General features: G+C 37.9%; 1 protein-coding gene across 1 annotated transcript in view; it reads left to right on the plus strand.

Annotated features, from left to right (window-relative positions):
- ghrhrl (growth hormone releasing hormone receptor, like) overlaps positions 1 to 16852 on the plus strand; it is a 30279-nt gene extending 13427 nt beyond the window's left edge. The window contains exons 5-13 of the mRNA XM_041792050.1: positions 13 to 116; positions 1791 to 1923; positions 2084 to 2237; positions 6214 to 6274; positions 6650 to 6719; positions 7004 to 7095; positions 7893 to 8022; positions 16331 to 16372; positions 16751 to 16852. Coding sequence (XP_041647984.1) covers positions 13 to 116; positions 1791 to 1923; positions 2084 to 2237; positions 6214 to 6274; positions 6650 to 6719; positions 7004 to 7095; positions 7893 to 8022; positions 16331 to 16372; positions 16751 to 16852 — 888 coding nt within the window. The remainder of the gene's footprint in view (positions 1 to 12; positions 117 to 1790; positions 1924 to 2083; positions 2238 to 6213; positions 6275 to 6649; positions 6720 to 7003; positions 7096 to 7892; positions 8023 to 16330; positions 16373 to 16750) is intronic.
- The last annotated feature ends 1148 nt before the right edge of the window (positions 16853 to 18000 follow it).

Consider the following 18000-nt stretch of genomic DNA (forward strand, 5'->3'; position numbering starts at 1 on the left):
TCTTGATTTCAGACTGAGCACTCATACTTCACCACAGTGAAGCAGATATACACTGTTGGTTACAGCATCTCTCTCATCGTGCTCACTGTTGCTGTGTTGATCCTGTTGCTCTTCAGGTAAGAATTAATTGCGGTAAAATAAATATGGTTCTCTTAACAAAAGAGAGGCTTTTTTCCCATTCTTTAAAAAAAAAATTACAGCTTCATTTAAGTAAATTGTTATTTACATCATCATTTACGTCAGCACTAAATCTTACATGTACCACCCTCTTTCACTGGAGTTTTATTAAACCAGTACTTTGGCATTTGGGACTGGTTGTTGTAACTTTAGTTTAGTCATCATTCTATTTCAAGTCTTTCCTGGAAAGCAAATTATTTTTAAAGTTTAAACAGAACCATGTATCAGTGTCAGCAACAGTATATAAAAACATTTAAAAGCCCCTTATCTGGAATCACAAATATAAAACAAGAAGAAAGTACTGTAGTGTTCAGATGTAAGACTATTTCCATCATTTTAGCAATAATCATCCACTACGAGCTGCTCATTTCTTTGCCTCACACTTCAAATATTTACTGTCTTGGCTTTCATTCCCCTTTGGGGTGTACGTGGCAGGTCCTTCGATCCACATAGCAACAGAAGGACACAATGTTGAGGGTCTCCTCACAGCTGCTTACCCAGCTATATGGTTTATTGTAGGAATAAAGGAGCAGGAGAGTGCAGAATTACTAAATCTCTTGATGAATTTTTTTTTTTTTCGCTTTGCAGATTTATGACTCAGCTCTGTCAGGAAATCACTTTTAATCATACCAGTTAATAGATTAGTTCTTTGCTCTCTTTAACTTTTTTGAAGCGTTTTTTTTTTCAGAGTATTGCAGTACATACATCCATACATTCAATGTTTGTATTCATTGCTGAACATCTTGGTTACAGAGGGGTCTTAACAAGATTGATCAATTTTAAATACAGCAAGACCACAATACTCCTCTCTTTTGTCTTTTTCCTTTTTTTCTTCAGAACAGGGATGTATGAAACCAAAATGAATAATAAAAAAAAATGCATAAATAAATTTATACATAAAATAAGAGAAAAGAAAATAATTAGAATTCAACCCCTTTCCAGGGAGATATTCTGACAATCTTAAAACAGTGCTATTCAGTCAGAGAGAGTAGGCTTACTGCTGTTTTCTGTATCCATTAATAGGTACACCCTGTGTTTTTCATCCATCCAATGTGTCCCTAATACTTTTCTGTGTCTTTTCTTTGAAGGAAACCCATTTTGCCCACATCTTTGTAAATTTATCCATTTGTAACTTAAGTGAATAGGTAATTCTTTCCATTTGATATATTTCATTTACTGTATCTACCCATTCTTTTATTGTGGGAGCTTCAGGGTGTGTCCATCGTCTTGTAATATTTTTCTTAGCTACCATTACCAGTATTCTAAATAACTGGTTATTGAGATTCCCCACAAGAAAATTATCTTTTCCTAAAATAAATGTTTTTAAATGATTGGGCATCTTTGTGTTAAATATTCCCTCCATTATTTTATGTAAATCAGCCCAAAAGGTTTTTAACCTTTTGAAGCATTTTAACCCTAAACTGACACCATACCCTGTACTGGCTGTCAAAACCCCCTGAAACAAAGGAATTACTGCTATAGCTATTAAGACATTACAGTGTTTTTAAGGCAGATCTTGTTTTAACAATATGGCAGATCTGACTTTTTATGTATTTTGTATGACAAGTATGTTATTGAGTACATTTTTAACCTTTTGCTTGACTTTTTAACAGGAGGCTGCGTTGTGCCAGGAACTTCATCCACATCCAGCTCTTCGTCACGTTTATCCTGAAGTCAGTGGCGGTGTTCATAAAAGATGCTACTCTGTTTTCAAGTGACGACACCAACCATTGCACCCTCTCCACAGTAAGATAATGACACTGAGGACAAAAGGTTCTGGGTTATATTAAAGAATTCCTCTGGGCAATTCTCCCCTCTCTCATATTTATGCATCCCTCTCTCACTTTCTAATCTCTCATAAAAATTCCCTCTGTGTCCCTCTTTGCTTCGTTTTCTTTCTGCCCAGTTTGCCTGCAAGGCTTCTGTGGTCTTCTGTCACTACTGTGTGATGGCAAACTTTTTCTGGCTCCTGGTGGAGGCACTTTACCTCAATTCTCTGCTGCTTTCGTCTTTCTATCACAGCCGTCGCTGCCTCTGGGGATTCAGCCTGCTGGGATGGGGTGAGAAATGTTGATTTTCTTCCTCTGCTCAAAGGAGTTGACCCCACAATGTTAAACAGCTGAGGGCCCAAATCCAAACTGCATCTTAGTCGAGATTCTTGAACCCTATGTTTGTTATCATCTAAAGGAGTTTTTTTTCAATGTAATAATATCATATTTGATTTCCAATCTGTTATTAATATAAAAATCATAGTAAAAAATTAGAAGCTTTTAAAGTTTTAATGAGATTATTGATAACTAGAAAAGCACTCAGAGAGCGCAGACCTCTGCCATCAGCCCTATCTCCCAATAGTGAAAAATCCTTTAAAAACATTCCTGGATTCAGACGGTGATCCGGATGGCTCCTAAAATCTAATTTGCCAATAATTCCTTCCCCGGTGGCGTGGAGACACGGTGAGGCAAAGCATTGGCTTCGCTACGTGTGGACTGTCATGGCGAAAGCAACCATGGTCTCACTGGACAACTGAAAGTCATGGCAGAGGGTGAATATTCCTCTATTCCTCCCAGCATTGTGTCGCTGTCTTCGCTCTGATCTCCCCGACAGGGCATGTGTCTTTCAAACTCTCTAAACTCCAAAACTTTGAATAAGTTACCCATGTACCCCATTTCCTGGTGTAAAGTGGTAACAGCGCAGACCTCTGTCATAAGCCCTATCTCCCAATAGTACAGAATCCTTTAAAAAATTCCTGGATCCAGACGGTGATCTGGATCAGTCCCAAAATCTAATTTGCTGATTACTCCCTCCCCGGTGGCAAAAAAAGTTTGAAATCCATTGCTCTAGAGTAACCAAAGGTTTGCCTCCCAGCTACATCTTGCTTTAAACGCTGTTCAATAAAATTTCTGTGGTTTAAACCATGTTCTAAATGCAGACTGAACAAAAAGCATGCTGTTTTTGCATGATAAGTCTAAGTCACTGAACCTGTTCTGATTCCTCACTTCACAGGGTGAACAGAACAAGTCTGTTTCGAGCTTCACATATCTTGGTATTTAAACTGATCAGGCCTGCCCACAGAATTGGCTGGGCCCTTGAAAAACCCAGTTGTTATTTCTTGATGATATCAATGCATGTATGTTGGATCAGTAGCGTTGGGGCAGGTGTCCTGTCTAACAGTCATTTTGAAAAGGGCTATATTGTATTACACCATAAATAATTCAATAGTTTTGGGTGCATTGACAAGAGTGGTTTTTATACAGGTAAAAAAATGGTTATTACTACTTAACTTTACAATGGACCATGATTTATGCTGACTTGATTAGCCCTCCCCCTTATTCCCCCTTATAGCTGGCCTTGAACTGATGAATCTCATGTATCTCTGTGAGACCATGGTGATGTTTTTTACATGCTTGCCTCATCTCAGAGCTTACATACTCTAGATACTGCATATCATGGATCTCTGACATTCATCACTAATTTTAAAGCCTTCTGTTTGTTGTTTGAACATGTTGGGTGGTCTGCTTTGTCTACACATAGACTTAAACACCAATGTAATCTTATTTACGAGGTCATTTTCTGTCTTCTTCCTGCATACCTGCTTGTGCATCAGTCAGAAGTACACAAGAAGCTATTGTCTTTTGGTCTCAGGATTTTTTTCTTACTGTCGGTTCCAAAGGTCTGAGCTGAAAAGGGAAAAAGCATTTACCTTTGCTGCTCCCCATTCTTGGAATGAAAGACAAACATCTGAAACTTAAAGAGCTGGTCTCACTGGATGCCTTTAAGAGGATGTTGTATTTGGATTCAGCAACAGCTGGTTGTAGAATTTCTGCCTGATTTTTTTCTTTAATTATTTTAACTGAATTTAGACAAATATTAACTGATTTAATTATTTTATATTTCTTAATGAATTAGTATGCTTGTATTTATGGCAGCTTATAGTCTGTAACTTTGTTAACTGTGCTGCTGCTTGTCTTGGCCATGACTCCATTAAACATAGCGATTTTTGACCTCAAGGTAAAAAAAAAAAATCTTATGGTTTTCCTGGTTGTATAAATAAAAAAAAAATATATATATATTTTTTTTAAATCTCTTTTTTTAATGCTGGTCAGCTCAAGGTAAAGTTTCAGAGCCAAATTAGAGAAAGAGTTAGAAAGGATTCAAAAGTACAGACAATCTAAAATCAGCTGGAGTTACAAATAGGAATACAAAATGTCTGAAAAGCTTGAGTGCACCTGAGTCCGTCTTAATTTGCTGGCAAAGTTTCCGCAGTTTACACAGCTGAGCTATTCAGTGCCAAATGAGGGTCTGATTATTTGATTCTTCAAAGGCTGTTATTCTTCTTGAAGGCATAAATACTTACAATACATTATTTTCTGTTTATAGCTCATTTACCTTGCTTGTGGGGGAAACGGTATTTTGAAAACTATTTGCTTTTGATTGCAGATATTGATTTTTGTCCTTGATTCACACACCTGGTTTCTTTTTGTTTTATTTGCCGATGAGTTTGCTCATGGAAATTGATTAATACTTGGATATTTTCATAGAAATGAAAAATAACCTTCCCCACATTAATGACTGGTCATGGGTCATCATCCCTTATTATTATTATCTGAGTAGATTAGCTTCCTAGTTCAGTATGTTTAATTCACAAGGAATTTTATAAATCTCTGACCTTTAATTTCTTTCAAGTTGCACTGATCCATTTTTATTCCAAACACAGAGCTCAGAATATATTGATTATTAATGCAGGATACAATTTTTGCCTTGAGGCCAAAGATGGAAACTTGAGAGGTCAAATCATGTGTTTAATGGATGATGAAATAGACCTATATAGCTGAGGTTTAATATTTGATAAAGTGCTAACTTTTTTGGTGGATAGCACTGAACAAACAGGCTGTTGGAATTTATCCTTAACTAATCATCAGTATGCAGCTAGTTTTGACTCATTTTGACAAACTGATGTCATGTTTGTAGTACAGATGTGGAAAATCTACTGAGTCATTTTCTTTAATATTAATTTCATTTCATTAGGACTCAAGTACAGTTAAACTAAAGGGACCATTTTTGTTCTGCCCTTTTTGCATCTATGTCTTTTATTATTATTATATTTAATATGTCACTGTTTCTTTCTTTCAAAATGCTGTATTCTGATTTCATATTTTAAACCTTTTTTGATTGTGGTTATCTATTCCTATTGTTTAATTTTCTACTTTATACCATCTCTTCCTAATGGAGCTCAGCAAAAGTTCAAGCAAAAAAACTGTGCCTACTCATTCATTAGTCACGACTCATTCATGTCTCTCTCTCTTCTTTCATTCTTTCTCTCTTCCAGCTCTGGTGATCAGTTGATAATGATCATTCACACTCTCTTAAATTCTAAGCTAATCAGATTCTGCCACAACCTCGTTTGATCAGTCATCATGCATCTGTCATATTTAAATCTGTTATCCTTACTCCTGCAGTCAGCCTGTCATTTCTGTGTGGATACTGCAACCCTCCTCCACCCCAGCCACCACCATTTAGTTTGTCAGCATCTAGTCCAAATCCTCATAGGTTTTCTGCACATCTTATCCTGCATACCTCAGTCTCCTCCTCCAAGCAACTTCATTCATTTCCTGGTCCAGCTTTCTTAAAAGTCTACTCCTCATCTGATCCTGCATCCCTCATCAACATCACCACCAGTGTGTAGACTCCATAGGGGGGTATGCTGTTCCTGTTTTCACCCTCACTACCCCTTCAAGTACATTAGGTCATCACAATGGGGTCTAATCGCCAAAGTCATTCCACATTTCTCTTTTATTAAAATTTCTAAAATAAATTAATTAAACTTGTATTAAGTCTTTCCGAATTGAAATATATTCAGTACTCTTAAATCTCTAGTCTTTTGGTCTCTAATCATGCAGTTGGGTTCTTGTGTTCTTGCTGCGTTCTTGTGCCTTGTTTTATTTTTGCCTTTGCTTATTGTTAAAGCACTTAGTCGCCCCCTGTTTTTAAAAATACCATACTAATAAAGTTATTTTTGTTCCCTCTGTCTCTCCACAGGTGTTCCTGCGCTCTTCATCATCCTATGGATTGGATCCAGGGTTTACTTTGAGGACACAGAGTTTGTTTGAACTTTCACCTCTATCTCTATTACAAGCACATTCATTGATCACATTAAAGTACAGCGCACTGCCATACACTTCACAACCAATAATTTGTAATTCAAAGTACAGTACCGCCTTTAACATTCATAGCTTCAGAGTTGCATAAATAGCATTTTAAAGGTAGATTACATCATACATTTTTGCTGAAGAACTACATCATTGGTCATATTCTTTTTAAAACATTGCTTAATTTTGAGGACTTACTCAAATTGTACTCTTATATTTGTCGCCTGTTACTCTACCTAATGTCAGTTATTCTCAGTGAAAATCACAGCTTATAGGATTTAATCAGATTCACTGAAATGCATATTTCTAAATGTCTTCATGTTTAGATGCTGGGACATCAACGAGGACTCGCCATATTGGTGGATCATTAAGGGGCCCATTGTTGTGTCCATTGCGGTAAATACTACAAATTTTCTGAAACAAAGATTTTCTGTTAATAATGCATCAAGTAGATTTTCTTTTCAGAGTTCTGTTTGAGTAAGGATCAAAAAAGCACATTTTTTGTACAGTGGAAAAGAGTGCCAGAACAGACTTGAACAATTACACACTCTGTCCAGATAGTAACATGACATTTCATTTTCACATTGTTGCTAATGAAATTTGCTACAGTGTCTGTCAAAAATGTACGAGTAGCTGTAGCATTTGTGTCCTTCTTTTTGCATTCCTGCTTCTATCTTTAGGTAAATTTCATGCTCTTCATGAACATCATCAGAATCCTGATACAGAAGCTCAATCCTCGGCTGATCCAGTTCAATAATTCGTCTCAGTACAGGTAATCCTTTAGCTGCAGACACATTGTGAATGACTAAACCCTCTGTGATACAGAATCTCCTGCTCCAGTCATTATCTCATTTTGATTACAGGAAGACCTGAAGAAGAAATTTGCGAGCATTCTTTTGTGCTTTCATCAAATTTGGCTTTCATCTATTCTTCACATTTTGAAGTTTTGTCTGTATGCATTTACAATGTATCTCAAACTATTAAGCTTTTACTGTCCTCTGAAAGACATTTTCAAAGACATTTTCAGCCTCTTTGATACTAATAAAGAGACACTTTGATGTAGGGGAATATGTAAGTTGTGTGAAAATTGTTGATACACCTGAGTGGGCTTTAGTTTTCAATTCATTCATAGCTTAAACCAGACAGTCTGACCACGTCTACCCTCCCTCTCCCTGAGAGATTTATCACACTTTCTAATTGAAATTGGTTTACTAATTGGCTGAAAGTGTACAGAGACATCGTGCACATCCGGGTTTAAAAAAAGATGTGCCAAAGGTAAGTTAAGTGATGCTTGACGTAATTGCACCAGCTGGATTAATACGTAGCGATACCTCTGCACCCACATTTTAATAACCCCATTTTGAATCATGCACCTGCTGCTACCTTTCCAAGTATAAAAAATTGGGAACATACTGACGCATCCCACAAGTATTCACTTAATTGGCCAGTAATGATAAGTGTGTTGTCATGCATGTTGCAACCAGAGAAGCATTTAAAACCAATGTGTTTAAATGAATTCCTTGTGAGGTCTCAGCTCCTGATCCTTGCCTCTTTCCTTCTGTACAACAGACGTCTGACTAAGTCCACCCTCCTCCTTATCCCTTTGTTTGGAACTCACTACATGCTCTTCAATTTTTTGCCTGACTACTTTAACATCAACCTGCGCCTCTGCATTGAGCTCTGCATGGGTTCATTCCAGGTAAGCATGAGTACAAGCATCCATGTGCTTATTTTTTAATGTAGACCGTAAACACTCTGGAGCCCTTTAACTTTCAGAAAACCCCCTTTGTGACAGTGGACCCTATTTATCAAAATAAGTTTATCTGACTTTGACCATATCTTCTTAAGATTTTCATGTGAGGTATTTAAATTAAATTGGTTTTGCTTTGCTTTTTGCACTCTCAAAGCCACATTTATAATTGCCATGCTGGAATGTGTTGAAAAGCTCTTCCAGGTAATGAGGTCTCACCTTGAAATTCTTTCACCCCAGGTGATATTAGTAAACAAAACTAAATCTGTCTACAGCCAAGCAAGCAGCTCTATGAGGATGTACTGCACTCGTGCAGAGAAAGTCTCTCAGTCTAGTGCTTTCATCAGCAGCCATTTAAATCCTCACCTGACAAATTTAATGGGAATCATCAAGGTTATCATAGTTACCTAAAACTAACTCAAAAGCTAAAACTAAAGTGTAAACATCATTTCAGATAACTGGACTAAAATAGAAACATTCATCCATTTATTACACCGCTTATCCTGTCGGGGACTGGAACCTATCCCAGCTGTCAGTGGGCTGGAGGTGGGGTACACCCTAGACAAAGAACCCTGCACACTCACAATCACACCTACGGCCAATTTAGAGTCACCAATTAACCTAACAAACAGGTCTTTGGTTGTGGGAGGAAGAATCCATGCATGCATGGGGAGAACATGCAAACTCCATGCAGAAAGTGCAGGACATGAACCAGGAAACTTCTGGCTGTGAGGCAACAGCGCTAACCCCTGTGCTGCCATGCAGAAAATAGAAACAAGGCATTATAAAAAAAAATAAAGCTTACTTGAACAGTATAGTGTGCTTATTAAACTACCTAAATTAAAATAAAATAAAATTACTCAGATTCAGACAATTTTATTGATCCCGGAAAGGCAATTCAATTGCAGCTCAACTACATCTACAACTTAGAACATTTGGCTGAAACATGTAACACTGGCAAATCAACAAACAGAGGTCAGTGTAGGACCACAAGGTACAAGATACTTCCACCAGAAATACATAAATAACACTGCCAATAAATAGAACCATTCCTATCAGTTGAAATGATTTCTGTCAGAGGTCAGTAACCTGATAGTAAAAGGAAAACAAGATTTATTGGTTAGTTTTACTCAAAGGCAAATTATCCTTAGTTTTTAGCATAGTGATTGACATCTGCATTATTTGTGTAAGGTGAATTTAGTCATTGCAGAAGTTAGAAATGGGTTCTTTTCTTAAGAAATATTCTTAAGAAGAATGTGGGGCACCTGACTATGGGACTTATAAAGCAGTTGCTTCAAGTTTTTGTGTACATGAGTAAATGTTTAATAAGATGCTCAATATTGGATTTTTGCCAATATCTGATATGCTAATATTTATAAATTGAATTTAGCAAATATCAATATCGATATAGATATTTAAATGTAGTTCAGACCGAAAACCTCCAATAGTCACATCTATTTTAACCCCTAGGATTGACCATGCTAGACCATCCAACCCTCCCAAGCCTGGGGAGTGTAAAAATGCCTTGATTTGATTGGTTAAGACTTCACACAATGGTGATTTTAGGTTTTGAGTTGTTGTCAGATCTCAAATATGAATTAAAGCTGCAAGCAGTGATGACGGGCCCTCGCAACCTGTTGCATGTCGGGATGTGTAGCAACCGTTGGGTGCTAGCAACAAGGGGCAACGCACCCATGGGGTATGTGGGCGTTGCAACACTAACACTTTCACAAAAACAGAGGGTGTGGCCCCTCATTAATATCCAGCACTTGATATTACTTTTGCAGTCAAACAAATGGGTAGGAGGCATGAGCCGTGAAAATTTTGGATGCAGCTCCAAAATATGAACAAATCACTGGGTTGTCAGCTTCACAGTTCTTCTTTCTGCACTGCTCTGCCGCTCTTGCTCTTTCGCTCTCTCTTGCATGCTTGCAGCCTCACTCCCTCTCCCACTTATTCATGCTCACTCCCCAAGAGAAGAATGACAGAGTGGCTAAAAGCACAAGCGATTGTCTTCTGAATATTCAAATCATTGGTGTTGAAGACAGAGCAGAGGAGCAAATACAGAGATACAGATGTGTACAAGTTTGTTTTCATCATTCTCTTCAATGCTTTTCTCCTCTCAGTTTGACATTTTATCTTATATTCATGGATAAAAAGACAGATAATTTTTTTAACGTGTTGTTTGCTGTTTGGACCCTGTCCTAAACAGTGTTGCAGTATTTTGGGTCATTTCAAAATGACAGTACAGCCTTACTTTTGGTTCCATTGAAAGTAGAGGGACTTATGAAACTTTCAACATGCAAAATGAAAAAAAAAAAAAAGTGTCTTGTTTTTGTTTTGCAATATGGGTCCAAGAGGCTTAATTGTAGGACCTGAGATGACATATATGCTTAAGCATTTTCAAACGCCTAGGTAAAGTGTGCTCCGGGGGCAGATTTTTAAAAGTATTTTAGGGGGTGCTACTGAGTCAATAAGGTACACCCACGCAAAATACAAAAGGGAAGTCATCTCAGATTCCCACTGTGAATTTTTGTGCCATGTTTAAAGACTCTACAAGTTTCTAAACTCAGGATAATTCTACTTCCTGTTCATGGTGAAGAAAAATTCCACACCCCTTTGAGTGATGAAAAGTTCCAATGAAATTTTCAACTTTGACATGTCTTCTTATAATAAATTTAACATGGTGTTTGGATGAATGCCCGAAAAGGAATTTTTAAAATTGTGATGTCTGAAATATGCTGCTTTTTGACCACAAAAATTAAAATGGCAGACTTCCTGTTTTTTTCACAGCATAGGTCTAAGGGGCTTTTTTTTTTGTAAATCTTTGAATGTTGTACAAGCTCAAGAATTTTCAAAATCATAGGTTAAACCTGCTGCAGGGGCTGAATTTTTGAAATTTTGTAGGGGGCGCCAAAAAGCCATGCCCACCCACAACATCAATATCAATCATCTCGGTTTGCCACTGAGCATATTTGTGCCAAGTTTCAGGGCTCTACAAGAATTTTAAGTTCTTCAAATAAGTACTTCCTGTTTCATGGCAAAGGATCCTTTGTTGTGGCAACTAACCTACAAGCAGACTTGTGAGCTTTAAGAATCTGATTACCTCAATGAAATGTCATAAATATAATACAAGATGACTGCAATATCTACAATTTTGGAGGAATAAGTGGCAATAATACAAAAACAGTACTTCATGTTGCCATTCTGCAGTGGGAGGTGCTATGATTTAGAGAAAAATGTTGCATACGAAACTTCTTCAGGCATGCAATTCCAATAAGCACACAAAATCTAGTTAATATATGATGATGTACAGCTGAGATATAACAGATTGCATTTGTATGGCAGAAAGGCATTGCCAAAATCGGAATTTGCTGGGCTGCCACGTCCCCGCCCTTTGATGAAAATCCACAGATCTTCAGTACTGCCATGCGGATATGATAAGATGTGGAAAACAGTAAAGTTGGACAAAATTTGGTATATTTTACACCTGAATGTTTCCATGACAGCAAAATCCTAGTTTTTTTTTGGCAAAATAGCTAAGTTTGAGGGGCAGCCATGGCCACGCCCTTTGACTAATGAGAAAGTCCTGAATAACTTTTGACCTAGGATATCTCTTCTAACAATACACCAAACATCAAGCTGTTTGGATTGACGCCCTTTAACAAGTACGTTCAAATACGACCCCTGAAATATGCTGAGTCCAAACAAAAAATTCAAATGGCTGAGTTCCTGATTATTTTAAGACATGGTCCAAGAGGATTTTTTTGTGTGTCCTGACTTCATACATGTGTCCACAAACTTTCAAAGGGGTCAAATGTGGATTAACTCTTCTGAGGGATTTGATCCGATCAACTTGTATTTCGGCACAGAGCTAGATGAGACATGGATGATGAAAAGTTATTCAAGACTTTCTCATTAGTTGAAAGGTGTGGCCATGGCGAGCACTCAAGTTTGCATATTTTTGGAAAAACAGGAAGTTAAGTGTAACTCAGCCATGCATTGTCCAATCTGACTCAAACTTCCTTATGGCAGGTCCATGTCTGCACACATTCATATGGTTATAACTTTTTCAGTCATATCACCACCAAGTAGTGACACAGAGTGTCAAGGCTGATAGTACAAGCAGCTGTTTAAAGTCCTTTGAAGATATTTACATGAAATTTGTGTCAGGACAGCCAAGAGAAGTGGATTTATGTCTGTACAAAAAATCTGTGACTTTTCATCAGAGGGCGTGGCTTCTAAGGGGCGATATACAAAAAAGTCCCCTTTTTGTCTCACCATCAATTTTTGATCAGTCATAACTCTGATATACATCCTTGTATCTGAGACAGTTTTCATGTGCTCAATGACAGTCCCACCCAGAACAAATTCATATTTTAAATTTTGATCAATCGTACAGCGCTACCTTCTGGCCACATGAAGTTACTTCTCTTGGATTTTTGCATCACTATTCCTCTACTGATGGACAAATCATGCTGAAAATTGCTCAGGCAGTTCCCAAGGAGTTCACCTTACACATGTTGGATGGTCAAAGACCATCCAACATGTGTACGTCTAAAAGTGTGGCCATGGCGATTTTTTGTGCGCCATACAACAGGAAGTAGATTTTTCAAATGGTTATAAGACATGTAGAGCAATGAAACTTGACCAAAAAAATCTCATGGGCATGCTGAGATGATTGATATTATTTTGTAGGTGGTTGTGTCCTATTGGCTCAGTGGCACCCCCCACAACTTTTAAAAATTCAGCCCCCCCAGCATGTTTACCTAGGATTTTGAAAATGTGTGTGCAGATGTGTCATGTAAGGATGCACAAAAAAGCCTCTTGGACCCATTTTGTAAGTCAAACAGGAAGTCAGCCATTTTGACTTTTTTGGTAAAATGAGGCATGTTTTAGGGGTTGTATTTGAACGAACTAGTCCGAGGGCGTTCATCTAAACAACTTGATCTTTGATGAAGAGCAAGAAGAGATGTCTTAGGTCAAACGTTGCTAACAACTTTCTCATTAGTTGAAATGTGTGGCCATGGCAGCCCCTCAAATTTAAATGCTTCATAATGGAACCAAATTTGCTGGTGCTCACTAAAAAATTTCCATTTGTTACAAGATTAGCCAAATCCTAATAACATTACACCAGGCACATCCCCCAATGTTGACCTTACTCAAATTTTAAGGTCAAGAGTCCTTGCCTAAAACTAAGTGGCCAGGACAATTTTTCATTTGCCATGTAAGAGGAAGTAGAATTATCTGATGCTTACAAAGCTTGCAAAGCCATGAAACTTGGCACAAAAATACTCAGTAGTGAAACAAGATGATTTATAGGATGATTGTTGGAAGACGTGGCTTTTTGGCTCAGTGGCGCCCCCTGCAATATTTAAAAATTCAGCCCCTGCAGCAGGTTTAGCCTAGGATTTTGAAAATTCTTGAGCTTATACATCATTTAAAAATCTACAAAAAAAAAAAAGCCTCTTGGACCCATACCATGTAACAAATAGGAAGTCCTCCATTTTGATTTCTGTGGTTTAAAAATAGCATGTTGCAGAGGTTACATTTTTCAAAATTCCTCTTGGGGCATTCATCCAAACACCTTCATGTAAAGTGTATAGTCAGAAGACATGTCATAGCTGAAAGTATTATTGGAACTTTGTCATTACTCAAAGCAGCGTGGTCATGGTGATTTGTTCTTGGCCATGAGCAGGATGTAGAATTATCCATGGCTTAGAAAACTTGCAGAACCCTGAAACCTGGCAAAAAAAATGCACGGTGGGAATCTGAGGTGACCTCTCTTTGTGTTGTGGGTAGGAGTGGCTTTTGGCCCCAGTAGCGCCCCCACAGTATTTTAAAAAATCAGCCCTGGCAGCACATATTACCTAGGCATTCACACATTCTTGAGCATACCCATCATTTCAGGACCTACAGAAAAGTCTCTGGGGCCCACATTGTAAAACCAAAACTAAGTTTTTTCATGTATTTTTTTTTTTTGGGTGAAAGTTTCAAAGCCCCCTCTTCTCTTAATAGAACCAGAATTAAAGCTATGCTGCCATCATGTGATGACACATAACACTCCAACCAGGCCCAACTGTGCAAACGTGCCGCTCCAGGCAAGAGGCAATTTTTCCGCCCCTCAGTTGCAGGTGTAGGTAAAAAGAAACAATACTGTAACCCTGAGATCAGGGGAAATAGTCATTGTGTTGTTCTGGAGGATCAGAGAAAGACTAAAAGGCACAAAATGCATCAAAATGTACAGTGCCTCGAGCACAAATAGTGCCTTTACATGAACCACTTGAAATCAGCTGAAGAGAAGAATGTGAAATCATTTGTTTAGAGCGTCTTTTTCCTCACTCTCTCTGAGTGGCAGCTGTCAATCTAGCTCTATGGACAGAGTCACATCTACACAGGCTCATTCTTGCAGTAGTCCCTATCTGCAGGCTGGCAGGCAGCAGTGTCAGGACCGCAGGTTCAGGACCCTAGAACTATGATCAGGATCTGCCACTTTACGTATTTAAATGGTTGCTTTAGGGTTTTGCTGTAGCATCCCCGACTTTAAGGGTCTAGTAGCACCTCTTACATAATGTGTCTTATCTTTTTAGAATTTTACATGATGAATCCGGCCCTGACAGCTTCCACATATGAATATAGTCCTTTGTCATCCTGCAACCTACTGTTAGAGGACAGTATTAACTCATACACAAACTGCTCTCTGCCACTTTTTTCTCACTAAGTGCATTCCTGGGATGATCTACATTTCTGCCGTGCTGAAGCACACTGCCCAGGTTTGTTAACTCCCCACTATTCCCATATATCGGCGATTGGGACACACCTCGTTATGCCCAAAAGTGAAAGGGCCCTTCAGTGCTGCTTGCAGCCCTAGTTTGAAACTGGAACTGCCAGGGATCTCTATATACATAAAACAGCCAGCAGGGAAAATTTACCCATTGCTTGAGTGCATTGATTTTTCTAAACAGAGCTGATTAAGAGCTGTGACTTAATCACAGACAATGAAAAGCTCATCAACCACAAAAGGAGAAAAAGATCACTGTGGGATGATGATCCGTCATGCCCAAAATCATCTTAGGACTGATCACTTGCCAACATGAGATTCGTTTCACTCAAATTGAGCATTGTGCAAATTCATTGACTGTTCACAATGGATATCTTTTATTCCCTGTTGTATCGAGGTTGACGGTTGATCTATGACTTCTGATTAGGCAGTGCAGTAGTAGAAAGGAGGCCTTATCATGACAGCGTCATGATAAGGGGGTAAGTTCTACTCACATGGCTGTTTTAGGTATAAATTGTAAAGTTTTGATTCATGCAAAAAAAATTCATGACACCAGGTGCTACACAACAAACTTTTAGGAAAAGTCAAGACTGAGAGACATTAAAAGTGTATTGATATGAAAACTACTGAAAAACATCCTCTGGTAAATATGACCCTACGGCCTTTTTTGAACTTGTTTGGTTTGGCTGGTTGGAGTCATAACACTTGCTAAGTTCATGCTTGCTTTGGCAAATGTTGAGGCTGTAGGGAATATTTTGCAAATGCTAGTATGGTGAATACATCCAAGATTGTTCAAGTATGTAAAGCAGGTGTATTTCTAAACACATTAACTAAATTGCTTTTTAAAGCCAAGCCTAGTTATAGAATGATTAATCAGTGAAAACTTTTTAATTATCTTTAAAGAGCTTAGGCACAATGTGTTGGGAATAAAAGTGAAATTTGGAACAATGTTTGCATGCACATAAAGATAAAATGGTTTTCTACACCCTACATCTCATGTGGCACAAACTGGGTTACTTGCCAGTCCCCCTAATTTGTTTTTGTTAATATCCCCCTTGGTATGGAGAATACAGATTACCTTGTAAAGCAGTAACATAATGTAGAAACATGATGGTGAAAAGACATGCTGCTGTAGTGCAGTCTTTATAAAAGTGTTATTAAGGTAATATTATTCTGCATGTTTTAATGTAAAGAAAAACAAAAGGAAGGACAGTAGATAGTGTATGTATATAGTCCCTTTAAAATAGTGCATGGTTCCCAGTGGTGTATCCACAGTATTCATATTTCTACTGTTACCTGGTGGCTGTGTGAGCTTATCATAATAATAGGCCATTGTGACCTAGTTTTATTTCTCAATCTCCAGCCTATCAGCTCATATTTAGATCTGACATTTAAGCCACCTTTACAACTCGAGCAACCTTGTTAACTGTGCAAACTCATCATGAGTGCTACAGAATAAAATTCTCTCTCTTCCAGGGGCTTCTTGTTGCAGTTCTGTACTGCTTTCTCAATCAGGAGGTCAGTATGAGCCACCCCACTTTTAAAGCATTTACTCAAATATATTTAGCAATCAAATGGATAATTTACTGCTCTCTCTGGCATAATAAACCTGTCTACTTAGACCATTTACCACTGAGTGAGTGAGTGAATGAGCTTCACGGCTTAAAAGCAAAACAATTAAGTGACATTCCCACCTTACATAAATAAATCAGATCATCTATCTCCTACCAAACTGAGCCTGCTTAGCTGTTTCCCTTCACTATAAGGTGTCAAAGTAGTCCATGTTTAGCTAAGATTACAGGTTGATAACTGTAGTTGTATATTCAACAGGGAGATGCATAGCAATTTGCAAGCAACCCAAAGTTGCCTTTTTTTCTGTATGTCTATGCCTGGCAGGTCCAGAAAGAGGTTCACATGCAGTGGCTGAGGTGGCAGGAGCGAAGTTATGGTGTAGTGTCACCCGCTGCGAAGGGTAGTCAGATGGACACACCCTTCTAGAGGTGACTGGACTAAAGGTCTTTTGCTAACTGAGGAGGACTGATTCTAATCACCTCTACTGAGCTTTTTAGGGCACAAAATAATAGCAGTCGACAGTCCTGCTCTATTAAAACCTAAGTCTGTACATTTTTTCATCAGGATGGTGAAGCTACAATGAATTTTAATGGAGAAAATGGCTTTCAACAGAAGTTTTATACGCCATTAAGACAGATTTTGCTAATTGTCCATGACATGCCTTGGAACAAATGCTTTAGGAAAATCAGCCAAAATAAGAAGAATTTTGCTGTGAATACAACTAGGTCTGGTAATGAAAAATCAACCAGTGGGCTGGAAAGTGTCTTTAGTGTAATGGTAGGTTATTGAGCAAGACTAGACATATGACCAGTAGCAGCATCATTGTAAGATCGTTATTTTTGGTCAAAACATCTGTTTTGTGTTTGCATGCTTTAAAAAAAAATAGAATAATAAAACGGTAAATAGTATTTCTACATTTATTCATTTGTACTCCTTATTTATTAAAACCTGCTGATGCTCTTTTTTGATCACCTTTAAATGCCACTAAGTGTCAACTCAAAATTGAACCATTGTCCAATTTGGCCCCAACTACAAAAGTGATGTTATAGCTAAGTTTCTTCAGTGTCAATGAAGCATCTACCTTTAGCTGAATGTATAAACCTGTTGCTGACAGACATTTTTTTAATTATTACAATTACATTTCAAATGTTGCAGCTTCCTTGTGCCATTTTCTGTAATATTACAACACTGTCAATATAACAAGCCTCTGCTTTTTCATTTTTCATCCAGCTTCTATGTCACTTTATGTAAAACCTTTGACAAAATAAATACATTTTCAACTTGCATCTAAAAGCCATTGAATCAGTAACAAAAGGAAATGTCATGAAAATCTTAATGGCCACATCTAATTCAGATAGAGATGATTTGTGTGTCTTGTTCAAGCTGCAACTTCGGTGTCAAACAAGACTAGGTTAAAACCTAGTATATGGCTGACAGTAACCATCTGGGATGCCTGTTGAAATGCCTGACTGAAATGTGTGTTCTGGCAGAGTGATGTTGTCATGATTGTTAGTAGTTTATTATTTTAGCCAAAGGTATAGTAAGTGCTTACTGAAATGTAGAAAGCTACATGT

The sequence above is a fragment of the Cheilinus undulatus genome, linkage group 7 (assembly GCF_018320785.1).
Source record: "Cheilinus undulatus linkage group 7, ASM1832078v1, whole genome shotgun sequence".
Lineage (NCBI taxonomy): Eukaryota > Metazoa > Chordata > Actinopteri > Labriformes > Labridae > Cheilinus > Cheilinus undulatus.